Source organism: Siphateles boraxobius, unplaced genomic scaffold (assembly GCF_051911475.1).
Source record: "Siphateles boraxobius isolate OS27281-9 unplaced genomic scaffold, OSU_SipBor_1 3, whole genome shotgun sequence".
Lineage (NCBI taxonomy): Eukaryota > Metazoa > Chordata > Actinopteri > Cypriniformes > Leuciscidae > Siphateles > Siphateles boraxobius.
In genome coordinates this window covers 11666125-11687416 of record NW_027508919.1, presented here as the reverse complement: position 1 = coordinate 11687416, position 21292 = coordinate 11666125, and the positions used below count along the sequence as shown (strand labels likewise).

The following is a 21292-nucleotide window of genomic DNA, read 5'->3' as shown; positions in this document are numbered from 1 at the left end:
TTGTGCTGTTTATAATATGAAAACATTGTAGGCTATTACACTTTTTTTTAATCGTAATTCAAATAGTAATGAGAATAATGACTGAGCATAATGTAAAGTAAAAGGAAATGTGTCGATTTGTGCCCAAACTAAAATACAACTCTTTAATAAAAAATAAAAAAAAAACGTAATTTTCTATACATAGAAAATGTGTGCTAACTTACGTGTGCTAAGTTCGTTCTTCTTTTTTTTCTTCTTTTGTCATGTGTGGAAAAAAAAAATTGGCTGACATTTTGTAACGGCCAAACCTTTTTTTTCTCTTTTATGTAACTTACCCGTTTCCAGTCAAATACCAAGACGCACAGACAGGTAGCTTCCTCTCGGGAATTTCTTCAGACATGCAATGCAACAAAATATTTTTTTTCACAGCCTATTTCCTGGTCAATGGTGACATTAGAGGGCGGCGTCCTGAACGGGACAGGTGAGTAATATAGCACTCATCTGCGAGGAGTGTTGTTCATTCGTTTACGCAGCGCTAGAGAGTAAAGATGGCCAACTGGATTATAAATCACGGGCTGGGCGCTTTCATTGTGGTATTTAGGCATTTTTTTTCTTGCTATTTGAATGAAAAATTGATAAAGCCGTTAACTACAAGCCTGAAGTTAGAATAAGTCGTATTTTTTGTCTTAACTTAAGATATATTGATGATCTGTATTTGTAGGTGGTGTGGATGGGCATCAACATCTTTCTGTTTGTCCACTTCTACTTATTCTATGATCAGGGACCACAATTTGAATACACTCGTGAACTTTTAGGGGTAAGTTATGACATGAAAAAAGCATTCTCTAAGAGAAAATAGTAGCCTATAAGGAATTAAATTATTTATTTAATAACATCTTTTTATGTAGTAAAAAGAGAGATGAGCAGAGTGAAAGTAAAGCGAATGTAATGCTGTTTCTTTTAGTCTGCATTGCCCTGGGCCAGAGCTCCAGCTGCTGTACTCAACTTCAACTGCATGCTGATTCTTTTGCCAGTGTGCCGCAACCTGCTGTCTCTTATCCGTGGCTCTTTCATGGTGAGTTGCTGCACACTTGTACCTTTGTGTTTGAGTTGAGATAGTATATGAGACCCTGTGTAAGTATTTGCCCTTTTGTCCATGTTTTAGTGCTGTGGACGAACAGTGAGGAAACAGCTGGACAAAAATCTGACTTTCCACAAATTGGTTGCTTACATGATTGCCCTAATGACAGGTAAACAACATGTCCACCTGAATGGCAGTATGTTTTACAAGAAAGGGCTCTCATGTGTGATAGCTATTGAGACCATTCACACTTGCATTTCTTTTCATGCTGTGATAAAACAGGATACATAATCAAACATTTTCTCTTAACAACACAGCAATCACAGTCTGAGTGGTAGTCTGAGTATTTCACCCCTGATAACCCTATAGCATTGCAGGCAGTGTTATTCTTCTAGGCCAAATCTGGATAAACAGTTTTGATTTTGTAAGAAGCTAAGTTTGTGTCTGGGTAAAGAAACATATGTTTCATCCATCAGGACGTGAGGTTTTTTTATGGTATGACATGTCAATGTGAAAAGGCAGATCTGAAAAGAAAAAACTAAAAAAGAACTTTAGAGGAAGATCCAAAGAAGTTTTTGTCCAAAATGCTGTATTTTTAAAGTTAATAATTTTATCCCTTCAAACTCATCTTTTATCACCAAAATGACATAAAAAATAAAAAAAATTCACAGGAAAAAACGTAGTCATGCCTTATAATAGCTTAAATGTAACTCTACACCCTTGCTTCATTCATTATATGCCCATCCATGAATATGCAAATTAGTCCCTGCCTCCCTCCACTCAATCACACCGTCTCAGAGATCCATTCAACCAACTTTACTGTAGTAAACGCTGCACAATGGCAAGTGGAAATTCAGTCATATACAGTATGTTTGAACCAGAAACTGATTCAGAAGAAGAGGAGTGAATTATAACAGGCTTGTCTACTAGTCGATGCATCAGAATGGTAATGCACGTTGACGTGATTGGTTAGTTTGTGACGTAAGAAACACCGTTCAAACACTGCGTTCTTTGGTTTACTGCAGTTTTAAGGAGAAAATACTCAGCAATGGTGTTGACTTATGAATTTGCTCATGATTTTCACCACAGGGGTTCTTAAGTTCTATTAAACAACTTCATGGGTTTGAGCAAGAAGTACTCGAGGGGGTTCTGCATGGATATATAAATCATATTGAACTTGCAATTTGCAAACTTAAATTCAAATTTGCAGATTTTAATAAACAAATTTTAATTGTTGTAACAGCCACCTTACAATCGTACATTTTTACGTTGACATGGTATCATATTTTGACCATATGAAATGCTTCTTTATTGCAGCGGTTCACACTATCGCTCATTTGCTTAACGTGGAGTGGTACAGCAACAGCTTGGATGGCCGATATGGGCCTGTCGCCGGTAATCTGTCCATGCTTGACGACTCCCAGGAATTAAATACTACTTACCTTAATCCCATTCGCTCCACTTCTACGGTGAGTTGCTGTACTTCTCATTGCTTTTATTAAGGTTTTTGATATACACTACCATTCAAAAATTTGGGGTTCAATAAGATTTCTTTTTCATTCATACATTTTTTCAGCAATCAAATTGATCAAAAGGGACGGTAGACATTTGGAATATTTAAAAATATTTCTATTTCAAATAAATTATGTTCTTTTTAACTTTCTATTCATCAAACAATCCTGAAAAAAGTATCATGTTTCCGCTAAAATATTAAGCAGCAAAACTGGTTTGAACTGTGCGGATCATAAAAAGTAATGTTTATTGAGCACAGAATCAGCCTATTAGAATTATATCTGAAGGATCATGTGACACTAAAGACTGGAGTAATGGCTGCTGAAAATTCAGCTTTGCCATCACAGGAATAAACTACATTTTAAAATATATTAAAATAGAAAAGTAATTTTGAATTGTAATAATATTTCACAACATTGCTGTTTTTACAACTGAGCTCTTAACTGTATTGCTTCTGAGGTGAGATATGCCTGCTCTAATCTTGTTTCCTTCTTCTCCAGACTCCAACGATTTTTGTATTCACCACAATCGCGGGTCTCACAGGTGTCATCATAACTCTTGCCCTCATCCTTATTATCACTTCCTCTATGGAGGTCATTCGCAGAAGCTACTTTGAAGTCTTTTGGTACACGCATCACCTCTTCATCATTTTCTTTGCTGGCTTAGTTTTCCACGGTGCTGGGTAAGGACTATTTACTTGTTAAGCCCAATTTTAAAACTAATTGATAGTAGATTATTAAGAGCAAGTCAAACATGCGGTTTGGTTTATGTCCAGACGAATTGTGCGAAGTCAGCAAGAGACCGATCCACCTCACAGTAATTCCTTCTGCGAAGACCAGCCAGAGAACTGGGGTAAAATTCCTGAATGTCCAATCCCGCAGTTTGCAGGAGGGTTTCCTCAGGTAAAAGTTGTCAATTTTATAAATGCACAAGCCTATGATAGATTTATTTTTGCTGGTTGCTGATTTCAATTTGCTGAATCCTCTGTTGCAGACCTGGATGTGGGTGATTGGACCGATGATCATTTACCTTTGTGAGCGGCTGCTACGTTTCATTCGCTACATGCAGCCTGTCAGTTATAGAAAGGTGTGTTGCATGAACATTTTGACAAAACTACAAATATAGTTCATCTGAATCCCATCACGATTGCTCTGTAATCAAATACTGTATTCATGCTTGTATACTAGATTGTAATCCGCCCATCCAAAGTGTTGGAACTACAGCTGGTTAAGTCTGGATTCAAGATGGATGTCGGCCAGTATGTGTTCCTCAATTGCCCAGCCATCTCTCAGCTGGAGTGGCACCCATTCACCATGACATCAGCTCCGGAGGAAGACTTCTTTAGTGTGCACATCCGCTCAGTTGGAGACTGGACTGAAAAGCTCATCAGTATGGTCGAAAACCTACCAGAGGGTGGGCAAGGACCTAAGTATGTACTCTTTGGCATTTTACTTATTCTCTGGGCACAACATATTCATGCAATCTTCAAACTGCAGTTTAATTTCAACTTTAAAATATGCATGAAACAAGTTGCGATAGCCTTTTCTTCACTTTTGTGACATGTCTGAGTGAACCAAGTAAGAATGTAGGGTGGGGCTTGATTTTTCTCTATCGGAAAATGTTTGGATGGTTGTGGTTTGCTATTGTTGTGATCTCATGTGAGTGACAGAGGGAGGGGGAGGTTTTTTTGATCATCAATGAGGGCACACACAGATTTCTAAAAAATATGATGCGCATGGATAAATAAATCATTTATAATAAACACTGACTATTCCATAAAAAAATTAAGAATTGTCCATTTTAATTTCTTTGTTTTTTTGATGAAGTGTGAAAACAAAATTTCAAGAATAATGTATGGATCTTTCATTTTTGTGTCAGGATGGGTGTGGACGGTCCGTTTGGAACCGCAAGCGAGGATGTTTTTGATTATGAGGTCAGCATGCTGGTGGGTGCTGGGATTGGAGTAACCCCATTTGCCTCTATCCTGAAGTCCATCTGGTATAAGTTTAAAGACTCCGACCCCAAACTACGAACAAAGAGGGTAAGAACACTTGGGACTTAAATAAGGAAGTTGCAAAGGTCAAGTACCATAACTCCTGTTTTTGCTGTTATATTACAAACGCCTTTATGCCCTAGATAACAAAGTCCGGCATTCCTTGAAACTCAGTTTCCTTACCATTTCTGGCTTTTGTGTTTAGATTTACTTCTACTGGCTCTGTAGGGAGACACATGCCTTTGAGTGGTTTGCAGATCTCCTACAAGTCCTTGAGAAAGAAATGGAGGAACGAGGAATGAGGGACTTCCTCACATATAAGCTCTATCTCACCGGATGGGACCAGAGTCATGTATGTGCAAAAAAAATTATCTCCTGTGATGTGAAAAGTAAGATGAACTTGAAGTATGAGTAATGTGCACATGTGACAGAAACTCTCTTGCGTTTAAAGGCAGACCATGCAATGGTGCATTTCGATAAGGATACAGATATCATCACTGGCTTAAAGCAAAAGACTCATTATGGCCGACCAAACTGGGATAGAGAATTTGACCAAGTTCGGCAAGAGAACCCGTCGTACGTTTTAAAACTTTTCTTCATGTTATTGCTTCCTACATATGATGTTCATAAAATATCCCAACACTAACATTTCATTTTAAATATCAACAGGTCTGTGGTTGGAACATTCTTGTGTGGCCCACAAGCCTTAGCGGAGGTCTTGGAGAAGAAATGTGTGAAGTATTCGGACGTGGATCCACGGAGAACCAAGTTTTACTTCAACAAAGAGAACTTCTGAGGAAACATTTTACAGGAAACCTAATTCTCTTGAAAGATTTCTGCCCTAGGGATTGTGTTCTTCAGCAGTATCATGATTTGTCATTTCTCAAATCTTAAGTGGTTCTCCGTTACTGTGACACTACGTGGAAAGTGAACAACTTGCTGGAAGGGACTAATTCCGTGTCTGGGTCAAAAGTCCACTCATTGTATTTCTTTTTTTTCAGGGTTTGGGTTTTCAAGTTCCTGGTTAGAAATGAATCACCAAGAATTAAGGAAATAAGACCTACAACAGAATGTATTGTTTATAAATGCCTCCTTGGGTAAATACGTGCACAGCTCTAAAATTAGCAAGAAGCTACTGAAAAGGTATTGAGTTTTTGGAACATTTAGCTCCTTGTGAAAGTGAAAAACAACCACACGATCTGATCTAACATGTCACATTTGGTTAGCCACGGGTTGTGTAATCATAAAAGAGTTTTTTTTAAATATACTGTACATTATAAATATTATATATTCTTTGATCTAAATTGTTTTTATAAAAAAAATATTTCCAGTTTTTATTTCAAAATCCAGTTCTTTATTTTTTTTCATTAGCAGTAAATTGTGAACCACTACTATTAATAAACAACTGATTGCACTTAAAATAAGAAAATATCACTAGAAAACAAAAACGAAGTTACAGATGTGGAACTCTTGCAAACCAATACAAAAGTATCCAGGTGATGGGTTGTCCGATGGAAAGCGTATGTTCCTGTAATCACATGAGTTGCAGAGTCAGATTTTCACACTTGCACTTACCCAAATTAACCACGTCTCATTCTGTTACATAACAAAAAAACATGTTCCACTTTGTCACAGAGCCTGTAATTATCATAATAAGCTGTTTTAGGACAGATGAGAAAGAAACAAAAGTGCTCACATCACATGAGGAGTCTTCAGGGGGCGCCTGCTGTCTTCTGAATCTGTTCCTTCAGTATCAGGATACTCTGTCTTTGTTCTGGTGGCAACATGGCGATCTGTTCTGGGGTCAGCTGCAATACCTGCATAATCAAGGCAGCCTGGGAATGTGGAAAAACAGCACATAGATTATTATCTACGGGACAGACGCCTTGTTACACTGTACATAATGAAAGATTCAAATCGAAGCGTAGTTAACCTGTGACCTTTTAAATCAACATGCCAACAAGTAATTCTGGAAAATTTGGTCAGTGAAACAATTAAAAGGATGCAGTGATGCAGATCTGAAAATGTTTGAAAAAAAATTATATATATATTCACCTTTTCATGGTCTTGTGATGACACATCTGACGTAGGACCCTGTTAAAAGACAGACAGGATTGAAACATGCAAATATTTGAATTAAGTATTGTAAGCTGAATACTTCTCTCTGAGAGAGGGGCTGCAAAGGGGGTCAGTGGAAAATTAAAAAATGAATATATGATTTCTTTTTGGGAAAGTCATTTTTCCTTCGCAATGAAACCCATTCAACAGTTTGGGGTCAGTCAGACTTTTTAAACAATATTTTTATTCAGCAAGAAGATATTAAATTGATAAAAAGTGGCAGTAAAGACTACATAAACATATATATTTGATATAAATGCAGTTATTATGTACTTTATATTAAATCAAAGATTCCTGAAAAATATGTATCATTGTTTTCACAAACATTTAGCAGCACAACTTTTTTTTCAACATTAATAATACAAATAAGAAAGGTTTCCTGAGCAGCAAATCAGCATGTTAGAATGATTTCTGAAGGTTCATGTGACATTGAAGACTGGAGTAATGGCTGTTGAAAATTCAGCTTTGCCATCACAGGAATAAATTACATTTTAAAATATATTAAAACAGAAAACAGTCATTTTGACTTGTAATAATATTTCACAACATCACGGTTTTACACTGAATTTCTCATCAAATAAATGCAGCATTGGTGAACATGAGACAGCCCAAACCTTTGAATGGAAGTGTACATTTGATAAAATCTTTTGTTTTATTTCCATCTTTTTAAGGACTTTGGTTTTCTTAATAATTGTGTATAGTACTATTTTCTGTACAGCTGCTTTAAAACTATATTTATTGTGAGAAGTCATATTCATATAAATATGAACTCAATACAATGTTTCTCTAATAAATTTAATACTGAATGGAAAAACAAGCTTATAACCTAATACACAGTAAATGTTTTCCAGATCATTTTTAATCATTTGTTTTTGTCTTTTGCAAACCTGCCTTCCTTTAATCACGTTTAGTACAAAAAACACTGGTTCTGTTGACTTGAACACATAGCTGCCTTTATATTTTAGGAAGGGGGTCCCTCACAAAGCTATGATTAAATTTTAAGTATTAAAACGTTTGAGAAAATGAAAACTGCAAAGGGGTGTGAAAATCTTACTGGTCTCACTGCTGGAGGTGCACTTTGTCCCATGCCGTGGGGGGGAGGACCCTGCATTCCACCAGCAACAGGAACCCTCTGGCCAGATATCGGACCCCGAGCATCAACAGCTCTTGGATCACGACCTTGAGGAATTAAGAAAATGTCTAAAAATCTTATTTGTAAGAGAAATCCTTCAATCAGAGTTTTCTTTAAGTAAGGAGCAAAACCAGTATTACAGATATACAAACCAAGTCAACAAATGAAGTGAAACCACATCTTCAAGTACCTCTTGCCTCCATGGGTGGACCACGCTGGTCCATCATAGGGCCTCTAGGTTCTCCCATCATGGGTCCTCCTCTCATGTCATGAGGGCCACGCATGTCTGGGGGAGCCATGTGCATGGGCGGCCCCTGATGTTGCGGAGGGCCTCCAATGTAACCACGCCTGTACGTGAACAATAAGCAAAATAATAAGCTTTCGTTATTAACTTAAACTGTAAAAGCAATAAAAAAAGATTTAGTGGTCAATAAATTGCCATAAAAGTCTGATGTACCATTCAATAGTTTAGGCTCAGTTTTTTTTTAAAGAAAGCAAAGACCCATTAAATTATGTTACCCAAATAATGTTACAATGTACAATGTAGTGTAAATGTTACAATGTTTAGACTTCCATTTCAAATAAATGTGGTTCTTTTGAACTGTCAATTCAAAGAATCCTGAAACAAAATGTATTACTATTTCCACAAAAATATTAAGCAGCACAACCCTTTTTAACATTAATAAGAAGAAATGTTTTTTGAGCACCAAATCAGCACAATAGAATGATTTCTGAAGGATCATGAGACTGGAGGAATTGGTGCTAAAAATGTTTCACATTTTAGAAAACATCTTAGTTTAAATTGTAATATTTCATTCTATATAACTGTTTTTAATGTATGTAAATGCAGCCTTGGTGACCATAAGACTACTTTTAAATACATTTAAACTATTTATTAAACATTTAAACAACCCCAAACTAATAATTTAACAACAAAAAAATGATTTTGTCAAGGTTTATAAACAATTACAATTATTTTTCCATTATATTTTTTTACCTGACTATTATTTCATTTTTTAGACTTTACAGGGTCAATAACAAATACATAAAGGGGGAAAATAAATTAAGCTAACAAAACTAATGACCTGCGATCATCTATTCTAAATGTCACAGCAACACAGTTTTTAGTAGTGATTACCCTGGCTCCACCACGTCTCCAGTAACATTGACCAAAGATCCACCTCGCGGGTCGTTCGGACCATCACCAAGAAGGCCTCTGGGTGGGATCCCTGGAGGGCCTTGCGGGGCCCCTCGCATTGGGGCACGTGGGTCTACTATTGGCACTGAAAATAAAGAACCATTATGATTTACAGAAAAGTCCATGCTTTGTAACTCCGACAAGACTCTAAAAGAGAACTGTCTACAGAATCAAAATGATGAATGAAACTAGTGTCAAAGTGCATTACACAAACATTTCGAAACATGGACATGTCCTTTTATGCAAATAAAGAAATTAATGTTTTTGTATTGTCAAGCAAACATTTCCAAGGTATGACACCGTTTTGATACAACAGGGCATTTCCTCAAGTGTCAAGAAAATTAAACTAAAGGAAACAAAAAAGGTTTTACTTCACAAACAAAAGGATATTGTTTCACCAGTCACAATGACTTTGATGACAGAGGGTTTCAACATCTTTAGAAAGTAAAACTCATCAATACTCATCTCTATTCTTCTACACGGGCACATTCCATTAGGTAACAAGACTTCATTGTTCAGGTTTTGGATTCGGAACTAAAAAGTCAAAACTGTTTGCAATGCGTCAAGCACTTTGGTTTCAGAGACAAACCAAGACACGCCTATGTTTCAACATTATTTATGACCATGTTTTAATCAAGATTATTGCAGTCCACTGTGCTTTTTACAATGTTTTTGAGTCATTCTCTCTCTTTGACATGATTGGAAGTTGCAAACTGCCACAAAGTTCACATACTTCTGTCAATTCAGACATGGTGTTTAGGGGTATGCGGAGAGAAGGAGGGCACTCCAAAAATGCACATAGGGGTAAGATAATGAGCAAGCGACAGTCTTGACAGCCCTGTTATGAGCAGACCAGAGTTATACCCATAATACCTTGAGGCCGCTCGATAGCAGCCTGCGCAGCTGCTCCCACAGAAGAGTCCTGAAGGGTTCCTGGGTCAGCATTAAGTGAAGAGAACAGGAGAGAGAACTGAGACAGCGCATGGTAGCACTCACTGATATTACCCAGGGATGCTTGTACTGATGTTTATGGAGATGGGTTAAAGTAGGGGAAGATATGGGTTTTTAATTGGCTAATGCAGATACTGTATAAATATCAAGAAATCAAGATCGATGTCTTATATAAATTTGAGGTCAGTACGTTTTTTTTTTTTTTCTTTCACCAAGGATGCATCTATTTGACCAAAAATACAGTAATATTGTGAATTATTACCACAAATTTAAAAGGAACTTTTCTATTCTAAAATATTTAAAAATGCAACTTATTCCTGTGAATTTTCAGCAGCCATTACTCCAGTTTTTACTCAGGTTTTATTTATTTAATGCATCCTTGACAAACAAACGTTTACATTTTTTTTACGGACACCCACATTTCTAGCGATGAAATTGTATTTTGCATTCAAACGAATTGTGCTCTCCAGCGCCTCGCTTTCTCAAATGCGTGTTGCATCTGCGGTAGCGGTTATGAACAAAAAAGTTATGACAGGATGTCTTCTAATAGCACTTCGTCGAGTTTTCCTTCAGGTGAACAGGTTTGTTATTTCAAACAAACTACAACTTGACAACGAACAAACGAATGTTACAGTATGAATAATAACAGTGCAATGCAGCCTTTTAAACTTGCCGGGGCAGTGACAATCGCCTCTCACTGCTCTGCTCCTCCAATTCTGCTGCTTTCAGTCACGTGACGCTGGCTCTGAACGAAAACGCGTTGTGGAAACGCGCTGGCCTAGTACTTTTTGACCCTCTCTGCTATTATAGTTTTTCAAGATGGCGGAACAACATGGAAGCCTCCCTGGACCTACCGTCACATGTATATAAAGATAATAAATTCTTTTTTACGAGGATAAGTCAGATAATTGGCAGAGGTATTTGTACACCATTGAGGACATATTTATGAATAAAAATATTGATTTTAGATAATAAAATAGCTAAATAACTCTACATAGTCCCTTTAACGGTAGCATACACACCCCAAAAAAAGGGTCAAATTAAACACTTTTTAAAATTTATTAAAAATATTTTAAAGTACACATATACTGGTATATATGCTTTAATTTTGGATGTGAAGTAAGCAGGAAATTCCACTTCTGTCTATCATGCACAGTCATCGGCTGATGGCAATCATCCTAAAATGGTGATTATAAAGGTGAAGTGTGTAATTGCCTAATTTTAAGCATTATAGTGCAATTAAAATATGTAAGACTCAACACTGACTCAACCAACTATTGAGAGTTTGGTAAAGCTTTTTCAGACTAATTGAAAACAGAATTTTTGATTAAACTTTTTTTGTAACTGCATTAGGGGACACCAACAACGTAGAAATCAAACACTTCACCTTGAAGAGATGAGAATGAAAATGAAAAATCGACATAAAAGCTTGCCCAATACTGCTCACTTGTGGACAGGTTTGGTAATGGTGTTCAGGAGGTACAAAGAAATCATGTAGCGATATAATAATTATCTCACTATAACTGATAATATCCTAAATGAGTAATGCACTTGTAATGCCTAAAATGAGTACCTGGTCCCCTATCCATGGGCACAGGGCCTCCTGGAGGGATCCCTATCTGAGGCTGCATCCCACCTGTAGAGGGAGGAAGCAGAGATGAACTGCTATTTATGCACACAGATACAATCGCCAAAGTACTGCAAGAACAACTGGGCTTACCAGCTGGTCCCATGGGTCCCTGTCCTGGCATTGGTCCAGGTACTCCACCCCCCATCTGTGGAGGCTGCATCATTTGAGGGGCTCCGTTCACATGCATACCTGGCTGTGAGTCACAGGATCAATAGAAAATTACTCATTAGTGCCATGAATGAAGAGAACGGCTTAACTGTCCTTGAACCCAACTGAATCTTTTTCAAATATCAACCATGAGCTTTTTTGTTCACTGAAAGACCAGAGTATATCTGACAATGAAGAAGCAAATTATTTTATATGTAGAACAAATACTGATGACTATCAGGTCATTATGAAAAAACAATTTAAATCACAATGGAATAAAAACACTAACTTGAGATTTTGAATGTTTTCAGTATTTACATCAAAAAAGCGTCAGCTAAATGAATAAATGCAAAATAACAGTAAGACTTTCTATTTCTCTCATGCAAAGTTCATGCCAAGCAAAACTGAGTTTCAGGAGGAAAATATCTAAGTGCATTTATTGGGTTTTATTTAAAGCTGCAGTTCTTAACTTTAATCTGTGTTCAAAATTTACAGAAATTATATAATGAATACATCATGAATTAATTTTCCAATCCGTGTTTTTGTCTTATCCTGAATCACTAAGGTACACCTATAATAAGTGTCTATATTCTGACTATTTTAGACTGGTTCGGGTCGTAGTCGAACCGTTGCGGAGTAGCCCAGTATCGCCGTGAGTTGTCATAGATAGACATAAACAGAGAGAAGTAGCTCTGGCTACAATGTTCTTCTGCAATACATTCAGTTCTGTTTATTAACCGCTAGAGTGCCAAAAGTTACGGACTGCAGCTTTAAACTGTTATAACATGTACATGCCCTAACAAATCGTTGGTATACTAAGCATAATCAGTGAAAAATTGTCCATGTAAAAGCACAAAAATGTTAAAAAGGTTCAAAAGTTGGGGCCAGCAAGACTTTTATTCAGCAGGGATGCAGTAAATTAATCAAAATTTGACAGTATTGACATTAACTCTAAAAAAAAATTCTATTTCAATTAAAATTATTTTAAAATCTATTTTAGATTTTTTTTTACTTTCTATTAATCAAAGAATCATGAAAACGCATGATTGTTTCAACAAAAATATTAAGCAGCACAACTGTTTTCAATTATACGTTGATAATTATCAGAAATGTTACTTGAACACTAAATAAGCATATTAGAATGATTTCTGAAGTAGAATGTGATATGAAATCCATCACAGGAATAAATTAACTTAAAATAGAAAAAGTTTTCTATTGTAATATTGCACAATATTACTATTTTTACTTTTGATTAAACCTTGATGAGCATAATAACCTTTTTTTTTTTTTTAAAGCATTAAAACCCCAAAACTTTTAATGGTAGTGTATCATAACAGACAAGCACTACGATTTAATGCATCTCGTGATACAAGTGTTCAGAAAGCGATGAAAGATGTAATACTGACCATTGGTTGTGGCTGAGACACAGGGACATTGGGCTGAGGGAGGGGCTGGTTAGGTACCGGCACCGGCCCAGGCTGAGGGCTCGGGTTTATGGGCTGAACCACAGCCGGACGGTGAAGCATTTTCTGTAAGAGATGATTTTCTATTGATTATCTTATATAGTTTAAAATGCCACATACAAAACATATGGTTAAAACACTTACAAAATCCTTGATATTTATAGGAGTGCTTATTTAAGAAGGTTATTAAGACATTCCCAAGTCTGTCCAATCCATGTACTAAGACACTTTCCATTCTTCAATGTAGCTCACTCCTCTTTAATGATCTTACCAGAGCGATTTCAGGATCCACAATCCTCATGACCACCTGAGCCTGCAGCAAGGCATAAGCTAGCTGAGGGTTCTGCAAGAGCATGTTCCTGGCCTCCTGGGGACTGTTCTGCACACAGAGCTGTACAAACAAAAAACAGGATCACAATTCTAACAATCACTTCAAAACAACAATTCATTTTAAATCAAATTACTTGGAACAATAAAATTAAATGTAAAATAAATAGCATTTAAAGGGTTGGTTCACCCAAAAATAAAAAATAAATTGTCGCCCCTTATGTTGTTCAAACCTGTGTGACTTTGACTAATTTTTTTAATACAAATGAAGATATTTTTAATGAAACCTGAGAGATTTCAGTCCCTTCGTTGGAAGTCCATAAATTTCACACTTCAAAAAGTTTATAAAAACACTGTAAAATCAATCCACATAAATCTAAACTGGTCTTATCCAACTCTTCCGAAAAAAAACATTAGATTTTTTTGATAAAAAGATTTACTTTAGGCTTTTATTCACAGAAAAATAAATGTATTTTTTAATCTGTGTTGATCAATGTTTATTGACGTCTTTATGAACTTTCTGAAAAGTTTTGCTGTAATGGATCTCTCAGACTTCATTAAAAATATTTTTGTTTTGAAGATGAACAAAAGTTTTATAAGTTTAGAATGACATGAGTAAATGATGACAGAATTATCATCATTCTTGGGTGAACTATTCATTTCAGTAACTTGCTTTCTCTAGCTACTTTTGGACACATTTTATCAGAAATATCACTCTTAAAGGGGTCATATGATGCTTTTTAATGTTTTCCTTCTTCTTTAGTGTGTAATGAATTTGTTTGTGCATGAATATGATCCGCAAAGTTTTTGGTCTCCCACAAAGGGATCTAACAGATCCAAAACACCTCGATCGAAGTATAGATATTACTTCCTCTACGTCCCAATGTGAAATACTAGCATAATGACCACCCAATGGCATATGTAAAAATACATTTGAAAAAGGGCAACGCTTCAGTAAACTGTAGTGTTTTCGTGGACAGCTTCCTGAACCTGGGACAGTACAACGCTGGCTATATTCAACTTACAAATATACTATTTACCACTGTGAAACGTTTTGCTCAAGTCATGCAAAGTTGTTTTTGATCGACTGGGTTGATCGCCTGCATTTTCAGAATCTGACTCGGCTCGAACTGATAAGGTAAACCTAATGACATTATTAACTGTGTGTTTACAATTGCTTAAAGCTGTGGAAGATGAAGCTTGGGATTATGGTGACGTCACATTTCCGTTAGCACTTGAGGTGTTTGGCCAATTAAAGCACTATGAGCTTTTAGTAACGAGGGGCTTTGGAGAAATCAGCAGGAGTTTCAGACAGACATTAAAGCATGTTAACCTATTCTATTACACACAAAAAACAAAAAAATAATCTTTTAAAATAGCATCATATGAGCCCTTTAAAGTCACTTTCCAAAAGTCACCTTCATCTGTTTCATAAGCTCAAACATCTGCTCAGGAGGCAGGCTGGCCACTGCCCTGCTGATGGACTCTGGGGCTTCTTCTGTTGTGCAGCCGTCTCCATAAGGGGACTCAATAATAGGGGCACCAGTACCCAAACCTGAGGAAACAAACATGCAGCTCAAACAAAATAGCCATTTTTATTACTCAAGATTTATAAATCAAAAGTTCAAACTCTGTTTGGGTGGAATATTACACTTAAAAGGTACTGAAACTTACTTTTGAGCTCTTCTTTATTCTTCTCACTAGCAGCATTGTCGACGCGGAGGGCTCTGCCACTGAACTCTCTGCCGTTCAGGTTGCGCATGGCACTGAGCGCCGTCTCCTGATCCTGGTACTCACAAAAGCCATATCCCTTTGGCTTACCTGTTTCTCTGTCATACACTAACCTGCAAAAAGTTTTTTTTAAATTCTAGATCAGCACCAGGTTTCCTCAAAGTGACCAGAGCATGTGGTTGTTTCAAGCTTTATTGTGCATACCTAAAACTGACGACAAGTCCAACCTCTGAGAAGATGTCTTTCAGTTGCTCCTCTGTGGCCTCATATGGGATGTTTCCCACTGTCCCAAAAAAAAATTAAAATAAAAAAATAAAACCAGGGAAACAAGAAATCATGTTACACATGCGCACTGGTTTACTGTTGCAGCATCTGTTTAGAAGCTCATCAATTTCTGTTTTATCCCTTTTTAGATCTTAAACCATTGACTCATTCCGTCCAGTGCAAAACCAGCGTATGATATCAACAGTAGTTTTACAACTAATTATGTGTACACGTTAACATGTATGCAAATAATAAGAATTCTAAAAATAATGTAGGAGTCTAGCAGACAGTCAGATAAAGTGGTACATAGTTTAAGACAGGTTGTAACGTTAGGTTGGTGAGGTTTAGCTTAGCGGCTAACGATAATGAAACAGAATGGTACATACAAGAAACAAACTAATCCAATCTTTTCACACATACCGAAAACTGAACGCAACGAGCGGTCCACGGCAGGATCCCGGGCAGCCGCGGCTGCTGCGGCGGCAAGTGCTAAATTCGCCATATGTTCAATGATAATATCACAGTAAACACGACCAAAGCATCAGAATAGACCGATGAGAAGCCGGAGACCGTGTGGGGAAAATATAGATGTAGCTACACAACCGGTACATTGATATTTCAAAATAAGAGTCCGAGCAGGCGCTTTTTCCCCTGCGCAACAAGATAACGTTACCAACAACATAAACGATCAAGAAAAAAATGAAGACAAAAATGAAGACAAAAATGCATAGGGCATATAAAGTAGAAATGCATACAGTATAAAGTAGACTAGGCTACATAAATTATTCAGATTTTTTTTTTTTTTTTTTAATTATAGAATCTACAATATCAATGTGGCTGGTTGGGGTTTATGGAATTCAGCCCATAGGATACTAACATGAATTCAATTAATCCGATTTTTTATTTTCCTTCAAATAGAATTAGTGATGTCCCTCTATGGGTGTGGCTCCTCTAAAAGCCAAAAAAGTTGTTATTAACATGCAAGAATTGTTCAATTTTTAGTGAATGAAAAAAAAATTATGAAACAGATGATTCTTGTTGCCACGGGTTCATTGGATGCAGAAAACCAAGTACTTTTTAAAGGACTTTTTAACGCAACATGAATAATGGGCTTATCTCTTAAGTGTGAGAAACCATAATGTCCCAGTAAAAAATGTTTTCCACAGACAATTGTTTGGACAGCAAATGAAAAAACTGTCACAGTGAGAGATCAGTAGGCCTAGTACATGTGTATTTATCAAGCTAAATATCTTAGGGAGATTTTTCTCAAGCCTTTAGCTTGCCCACTGAGGTTTTTTTTTACACTATATTTCTTTTATTTTTATTTATTTATTTTTTTCATCAGAAGACTTGGAAAATAGTCCATGAGTCTTCTCATTGTAATGCTTTTATAATACTGTTGTATCCTTTTGCAGCCTGACAGCCCCTGGTTCCTACTTTTAGTGTAATTAAATAGCAGAAATTCAAAACAAAATTAAAACATCTCCTTTTGTGTTGCACAAAAAAAGTCAGGAAAATGGGTTTGAAACAACATGAGAATCATTTTGTGGTTGAACTTTCTCTCCGAGACATCCTGTGGTCCCTTTCGATGGTTACTGAGGCCCCCTATAGTGATCCGTGGCATGCACACTGTTTGAGAGGCACTGGAATAAAAAAATCTATTTAATTTTTTTTTTTTTGTAATAAACCAACATTAAATAAATTCTGATACTGATGAACTAGTTAAAACTCTCCATTAAATATTGTTTGTGAAATGAGAAAATAATCACATTACATGCATTTGTTGTGACCACAGGAGGATTTTGATTGGTTCTTTCAATGTACTGTAAATTTAGACATTCGATTGTGAGCATCAAACAGCCTTTGAGAGTCTTGTGTTTTGTGTGGGTTCACACAATTCTAGTAAATTAGAATCAGCTGTTTTAAAAAAAAAAAAATTCTCTTATAAAAGATCAATTAATAAAGAGCATGATTCTAGTTGTTTTGTTTATTATTTACTGTAAATCATGTAATATGTTCCTTCAGAACCTTGGACAGCTCCAACGCTGACATTAAATCAAGTAATTGCAATGACATGATAAGCTATTTTTAGCTATATTTCAGTAAATCTGTTCAGTGAGGACAACCTTATGCCCTCTCTCTTCTATAAACTACGAATGAAAGGCAGAAAATTGTTTATGGTTCAAAATTTATTTTGCTCATCATTATAGAGAGTAGAATTTCTGATATTAGGCATATAGATTAATTTATGACAACATAGGTATAATGCTTATAAATATGGATTAGAGTAATCTTTTTCCAGAAGTGATTTATGATTGTTTACTTTAGCTTATTTTTTTGGCATAAAAGAGGTCTGGAATAAGACAAGCCTCATTTGCCAGAAAACTTCAAAGTTTTTTGTCAGTTGCAATTTGATTTGTCTGGAAACTGACACATAGAATGATACATATTAATCTACTGTAAATGAATGCACATTCTAGCATAGGTCATTTGAAAAGGTCATTTGAATAAACTCAACTTTGGCAGTACAAATATTCAGTATCAGCTTCATGTTCATTGTATGTCATTACTAATACTAATAAAATAAAAATGTATTTATATGAATGTAAGTGAATTTGCAAATTGCCTGTGCATTCAGAATTAAACAATCATCTCTACCAATGAATTTCCATGATTTTTTCAACCATTTCTAGCGGTCATAAGAGATTTTCAACTGATAACACATTTTAGAGATGAGCATAACAATTTAGCAACAAGCTATTATGTTGACTACTAAACCATTTTAGTAGTCAACATAAATAGTACCAGGAAACGGTTTCATTGGTTACAGATTCATCAATTTTTCTAACTTTTTCAGGCTGGAAATTACATTTTTAGGATTTCCTGGTTTTCCTGGTACAACAATAAACTGAAAAAACGTTCTCACTCTGTAGAAAATATAAATAGAGGCTTGTCGGACACTTTTATCCAAAGCATCTTATATAGGCCTAGCCTATATATTATCAGTCTGTGTTTTTCCCTGATTAAAACCGATGATAAAGGCATAGCACCATGCCCTACAAGTTGAGATATAAGTGTAGCAATGGGCCAAGTTGCATTAATTAAAGTCTACTTTAAATGGTGGCTGAATGTGTAGGGAAGGCAATCAAGCACAAATGTGTGATGCTGGTTTATCATTAAAGTTAACAGTAGAGGTCGCACAAACACTATTCTTGATTTCACGATAGCACGCCGCTAGTATGTCGCCTGTCATTACCAAATGATTTTATTTACAATTGAGCTAATGGCGTTGCCATTTGATTAATTTTCCACCAACTGATACAAATATGATATAGCACTCTTGAATTCAAGCGGCCTTATTGAAACAACCTGGAATTTACAGCATTGTGTTGTTGTTCGAAATCACAGTTGACCAGGAAACATACGATGGTTTATAGAAGCGCGACGTCGTTCAAACTCAGAGGGGTAGGCTACATTTCTGCATTCTATGACACGAAAAATACTTGGTTCCACTGGGGCTCGAACCCAGGACCTTCTGCGTGTAAAGCAGACGTGATAACCACTACACTATGGAACCACTTATAAACATTACGTTCGTGAGACCAACACTAAACAGACAGGCCGACAAATTGGCCGGATTATGCCCCTCGCATTTAACTGAGCCTAATGATCTATCTATCTATCTATCTATTAGGGTGAATAAGTAAGTGGAAATATCAGTTTATATCAAAATATACAGATGTGATGTATGAGACGGTGTGGGGTTAATATGCAAACATCTCAATATATTCTCTTCATTACATTGCTTCAGGCAAAATGGGTGAATAAAGCTTGATGCACTTTTTAATTAAAATCACATCACAGTTCCTCATTTTACCAAGCTTTTGTGAAAAGCTTGGTAGACCAGAGTGAGGAAGCAGTGAAGAACTGTCAAAGACAGTCACTCAGTCAAGGCAATTTCTTTATGTTTGAATTCTTTAACGCCTCTCAGTTTCTGATAGATAAGCATTACAATTTAGAAAATGCTGGGTTGTTTCCATATTTGGGTCAAATATGGATTGAAACAACCCAGCATTTTTTTATCACATGCCCATGTAATGTGCAGTGCAAAGTTTTCTTTGGTTTCACTCCATAAGACCCTGCATGCTCTCTAAAAAACTCTCAGTAATTGCTCCCTTAAGTCTCCACCATTGTTAATTATAAATAAATAACTGCATTGTTTTAATTGGTACGGTTTATATCAGTATAAACTCTTCAACAACAGGTAAACTTCAGTGGTGTGCAGTGGTGTTCTGAAATGAGGAGGCCAAGTCCTCACAGTTTTGTTTTTTTAAATATACGTCAAATGTAAATTTTCTCAGTCGCTTTGGTGCATTTCTCAGATCAGAAATGAAATTCTCAAAAGTACTTGTTCAACATCCACATCATCTAGTCACTTTTGCACATCATAAAAGCAGTTTCTCATTCTTTTGATCAAGTTGCGATTGCTTTGGTACATTCATGCAATTGATTATGTACAATTGTCTGGCGGTTTCACATTATCAGTAGCCAATGCCATGTTGCTCAAAACGGATTAAATAGTTCTCTGTGCAATAGTCTTACCCCTCAAAAGTCATTAGTTCATCGTACAAGTCATTAAATGCAAAATGGCTGATCTAGTTGTCATAAACTGTCAAGCATATTTTCTACACATTTCTATTAGACTTTTTGTAAATGTGCCATGAACTGATGAATTGTGCAGGTGAATCTCGACTTTCTCTAATGAAGAGAATGTAGATCAAACAATGAGAAACCAGTTATCTGAAATAGCTCAAAGTTGCATCTCATTTGGCAAGCATATTTACAGTAGGCCTACTGCATGAAAAAGCAAAGCCTAAGGGGCCATTCCTGTGTTTGCCTTTCTAATGTTGTATTTTCATTTTTGTGCCCCTATATCTTTTTCTTTTCTATATCACAATAATATTATAATGTTTTTTTTGTCAGACCACTAGTACAGTAAAAGTGTAACTGAATCCTATCCAGTCTCTTTCAATCAATAACTCACGTACAGTAGTATGTAAATTTGTACTTTTAAAATGGATATCTCATACAGAAGAAGCGCAGATTTCAATACAATAACTGTCATCCAAACTGTTGCCAGATAGTTTACATCAGGTAATACTACTGTAACAGAGTGCATTGTTTTATTGACAACATGACTAAGCATTTTGACTATCTTGTTAGTGAACAATGACAAAAGTACTTTTCATTCTGACGGCACTGATATGTTCATTGACATAAATACTTAGTTTTGAGAGATGAACTAAAGATTTTGAGTAGGTTACAGGCTTTTACAGGTAATTCAATGTTTGGTGCTGTTTGTATGAATTGTTTTGAGAATTCACATACTTCTTTGCAAATGTTAAGGATGATTCGAGAAATGCACCAAAGCGAATGAGAAAAACTGTAATATTGTCATATTTCCCAGTTAAATAAACATTAGCTACATAAAAAAACACACAAAAAAAACAAATACAATTCTATTTTGTATTCATTAACTATACTATGTAATTAATGTTATTTTTTTTATTAAAACCAAGGATAAGTCTCATCAAAGTTAAGCATTTTAAACCTTTATTCCAAAATAATAACTAAAGGCAAGAACAATTTAAACAATATATTTTATTTGTTAACTGATGTTCAACTGTTCTTTTTAATAATCAACTTATTTTCATGAGTCATCAAGCTTGGTAAAGACGTAGCTTACCTTTAATTTCACCAAGCTGA

The 21292-nt window shown here is 35.9% G+C and overlaps 2 protein-coding genes and 1 non-coding gene across 4 annotated transcripts; 1 reads left to right on the top strand and 2 right to left on the bottom strand.

Annotated features, from left to right (window-relative positions):
* The first annotated feature begins 463 nt into the window (after nt 1-463).
* nox1 (NADPH oxidase 1) lies at nt 464-7545 on the top strand. The gene is made up of 13 exons (XM_077247840.1): nt 464-572; nt 701-796; nt 944-1054; nt 1145-1229; nt 2378-2529; nt 3073-3254; nt 3348-3474; nt 3566-3658; nt 3760-4001; nt 4451-4613; nt 4771-4917; nt 5017-5141; nt 5235-7545. Exons 1-13 carry the CDS (start codon nt 528-530, stop codon nt 5359-5361), a joined length of 1695 nt encoding a protein of 564 aa, XP_077103955.1. The 5' UTR covers nt 464-527; the 3' UTR covers nt 5362-7545.
* Nucleotides 5897-16138, bottom strand: cstf2 (cleavage stimulation factor, 3' pre-RNA, subunit 2). Of its 2 annotated transcripts, none has more exons than XM_077247841.1 (14): nt 15947-16138; nt 15467-15545; nt 15206-15375; nt 14950-15086; nt 13476-13595; nt 13148-13270; nt 11685-11787; nt 11538-11600; nt 8954-9098; nt 8006-8163; nt 7738-7862; nt 6621-6659; nt 6262-6400; nt 5897-6093 (listed from the first exon to the last, which is right to left on the bottom strand). In XM_077247841.1, the coding sequence occupies exons 1-13, from the start codon at nt 16026-16028 to the stop codon at nt 6278-6280; spliced, it is 1467 nt and encodes a 488-aa protein (XP_077103956.1). In that variant the 5' UTR covers nt 16029-16138; the 3' UTR covers nt 5897-6093; nt 6262-6277. The 2 variants fall into 2 exon arrangements, with proteins under 2 accessions (XP_077103956.1, XP_077103957.1); XM_077247842.1 differs by having other exon boundaries at nt 7747-7862.
* A 2892-nt stretch (nt 16139-19030) lies between these two features.
* On the bottom strand, nt 19031-19103 carry trnav-uac (transfer RNA valine (anticodon UAC)). The gene has a single exon. It is a non-coding gene; the product is annotated as a tRNA-Val (tRNA).
* Between the last annotated feature and the right edge of the window lie 2189 nt (nt 19104-21292).

Bases quoted from the DNA above. Each gene is read 5' to 3' on its own strand.
- nox1 (XM_077247840.1), top strand. From the start codon at position 528: ATGGCCAACTGGATTATAAATCACGGGCTGGGCGCTTTCATTGTG. The intron at 573-700 runs GTATTTAGGCAT...CTGTATTTGTAG, and splicing joins GGCTGGGCGCTTTCATTGTG to GTGGTGTGGATGGGCATCAA. The intron at 1,230-2,377 runs GTAAACAACATG...TCTTTATTGCAG, and splicing joins CATGATTGCCCTAATGACAG to CGGTTCACACTATCGCTCAT.
- cstf2 (XM_077247841.1), bottom strand. From the start codon at position 16,028: ATGGCGAATTTAGCACTTGCCGCCGCAGCAGCCGCGGCTGCCCGGGAT. The intron at 15,376-15,466 runs GTATGCACAATA...AACTTTTTGCAG, and splicing joins GGACTTGTCGTCAGTTTTAG to GTTAGTGTATGACAGAGAAA. The intron at 11,601-11,684 runs GTAAGCCCAGTT...CTCCCTCTACAG, and splicing joins GGGACCCATGGGACCAGCTG to GTGGGATGCAGCCTCAGATA.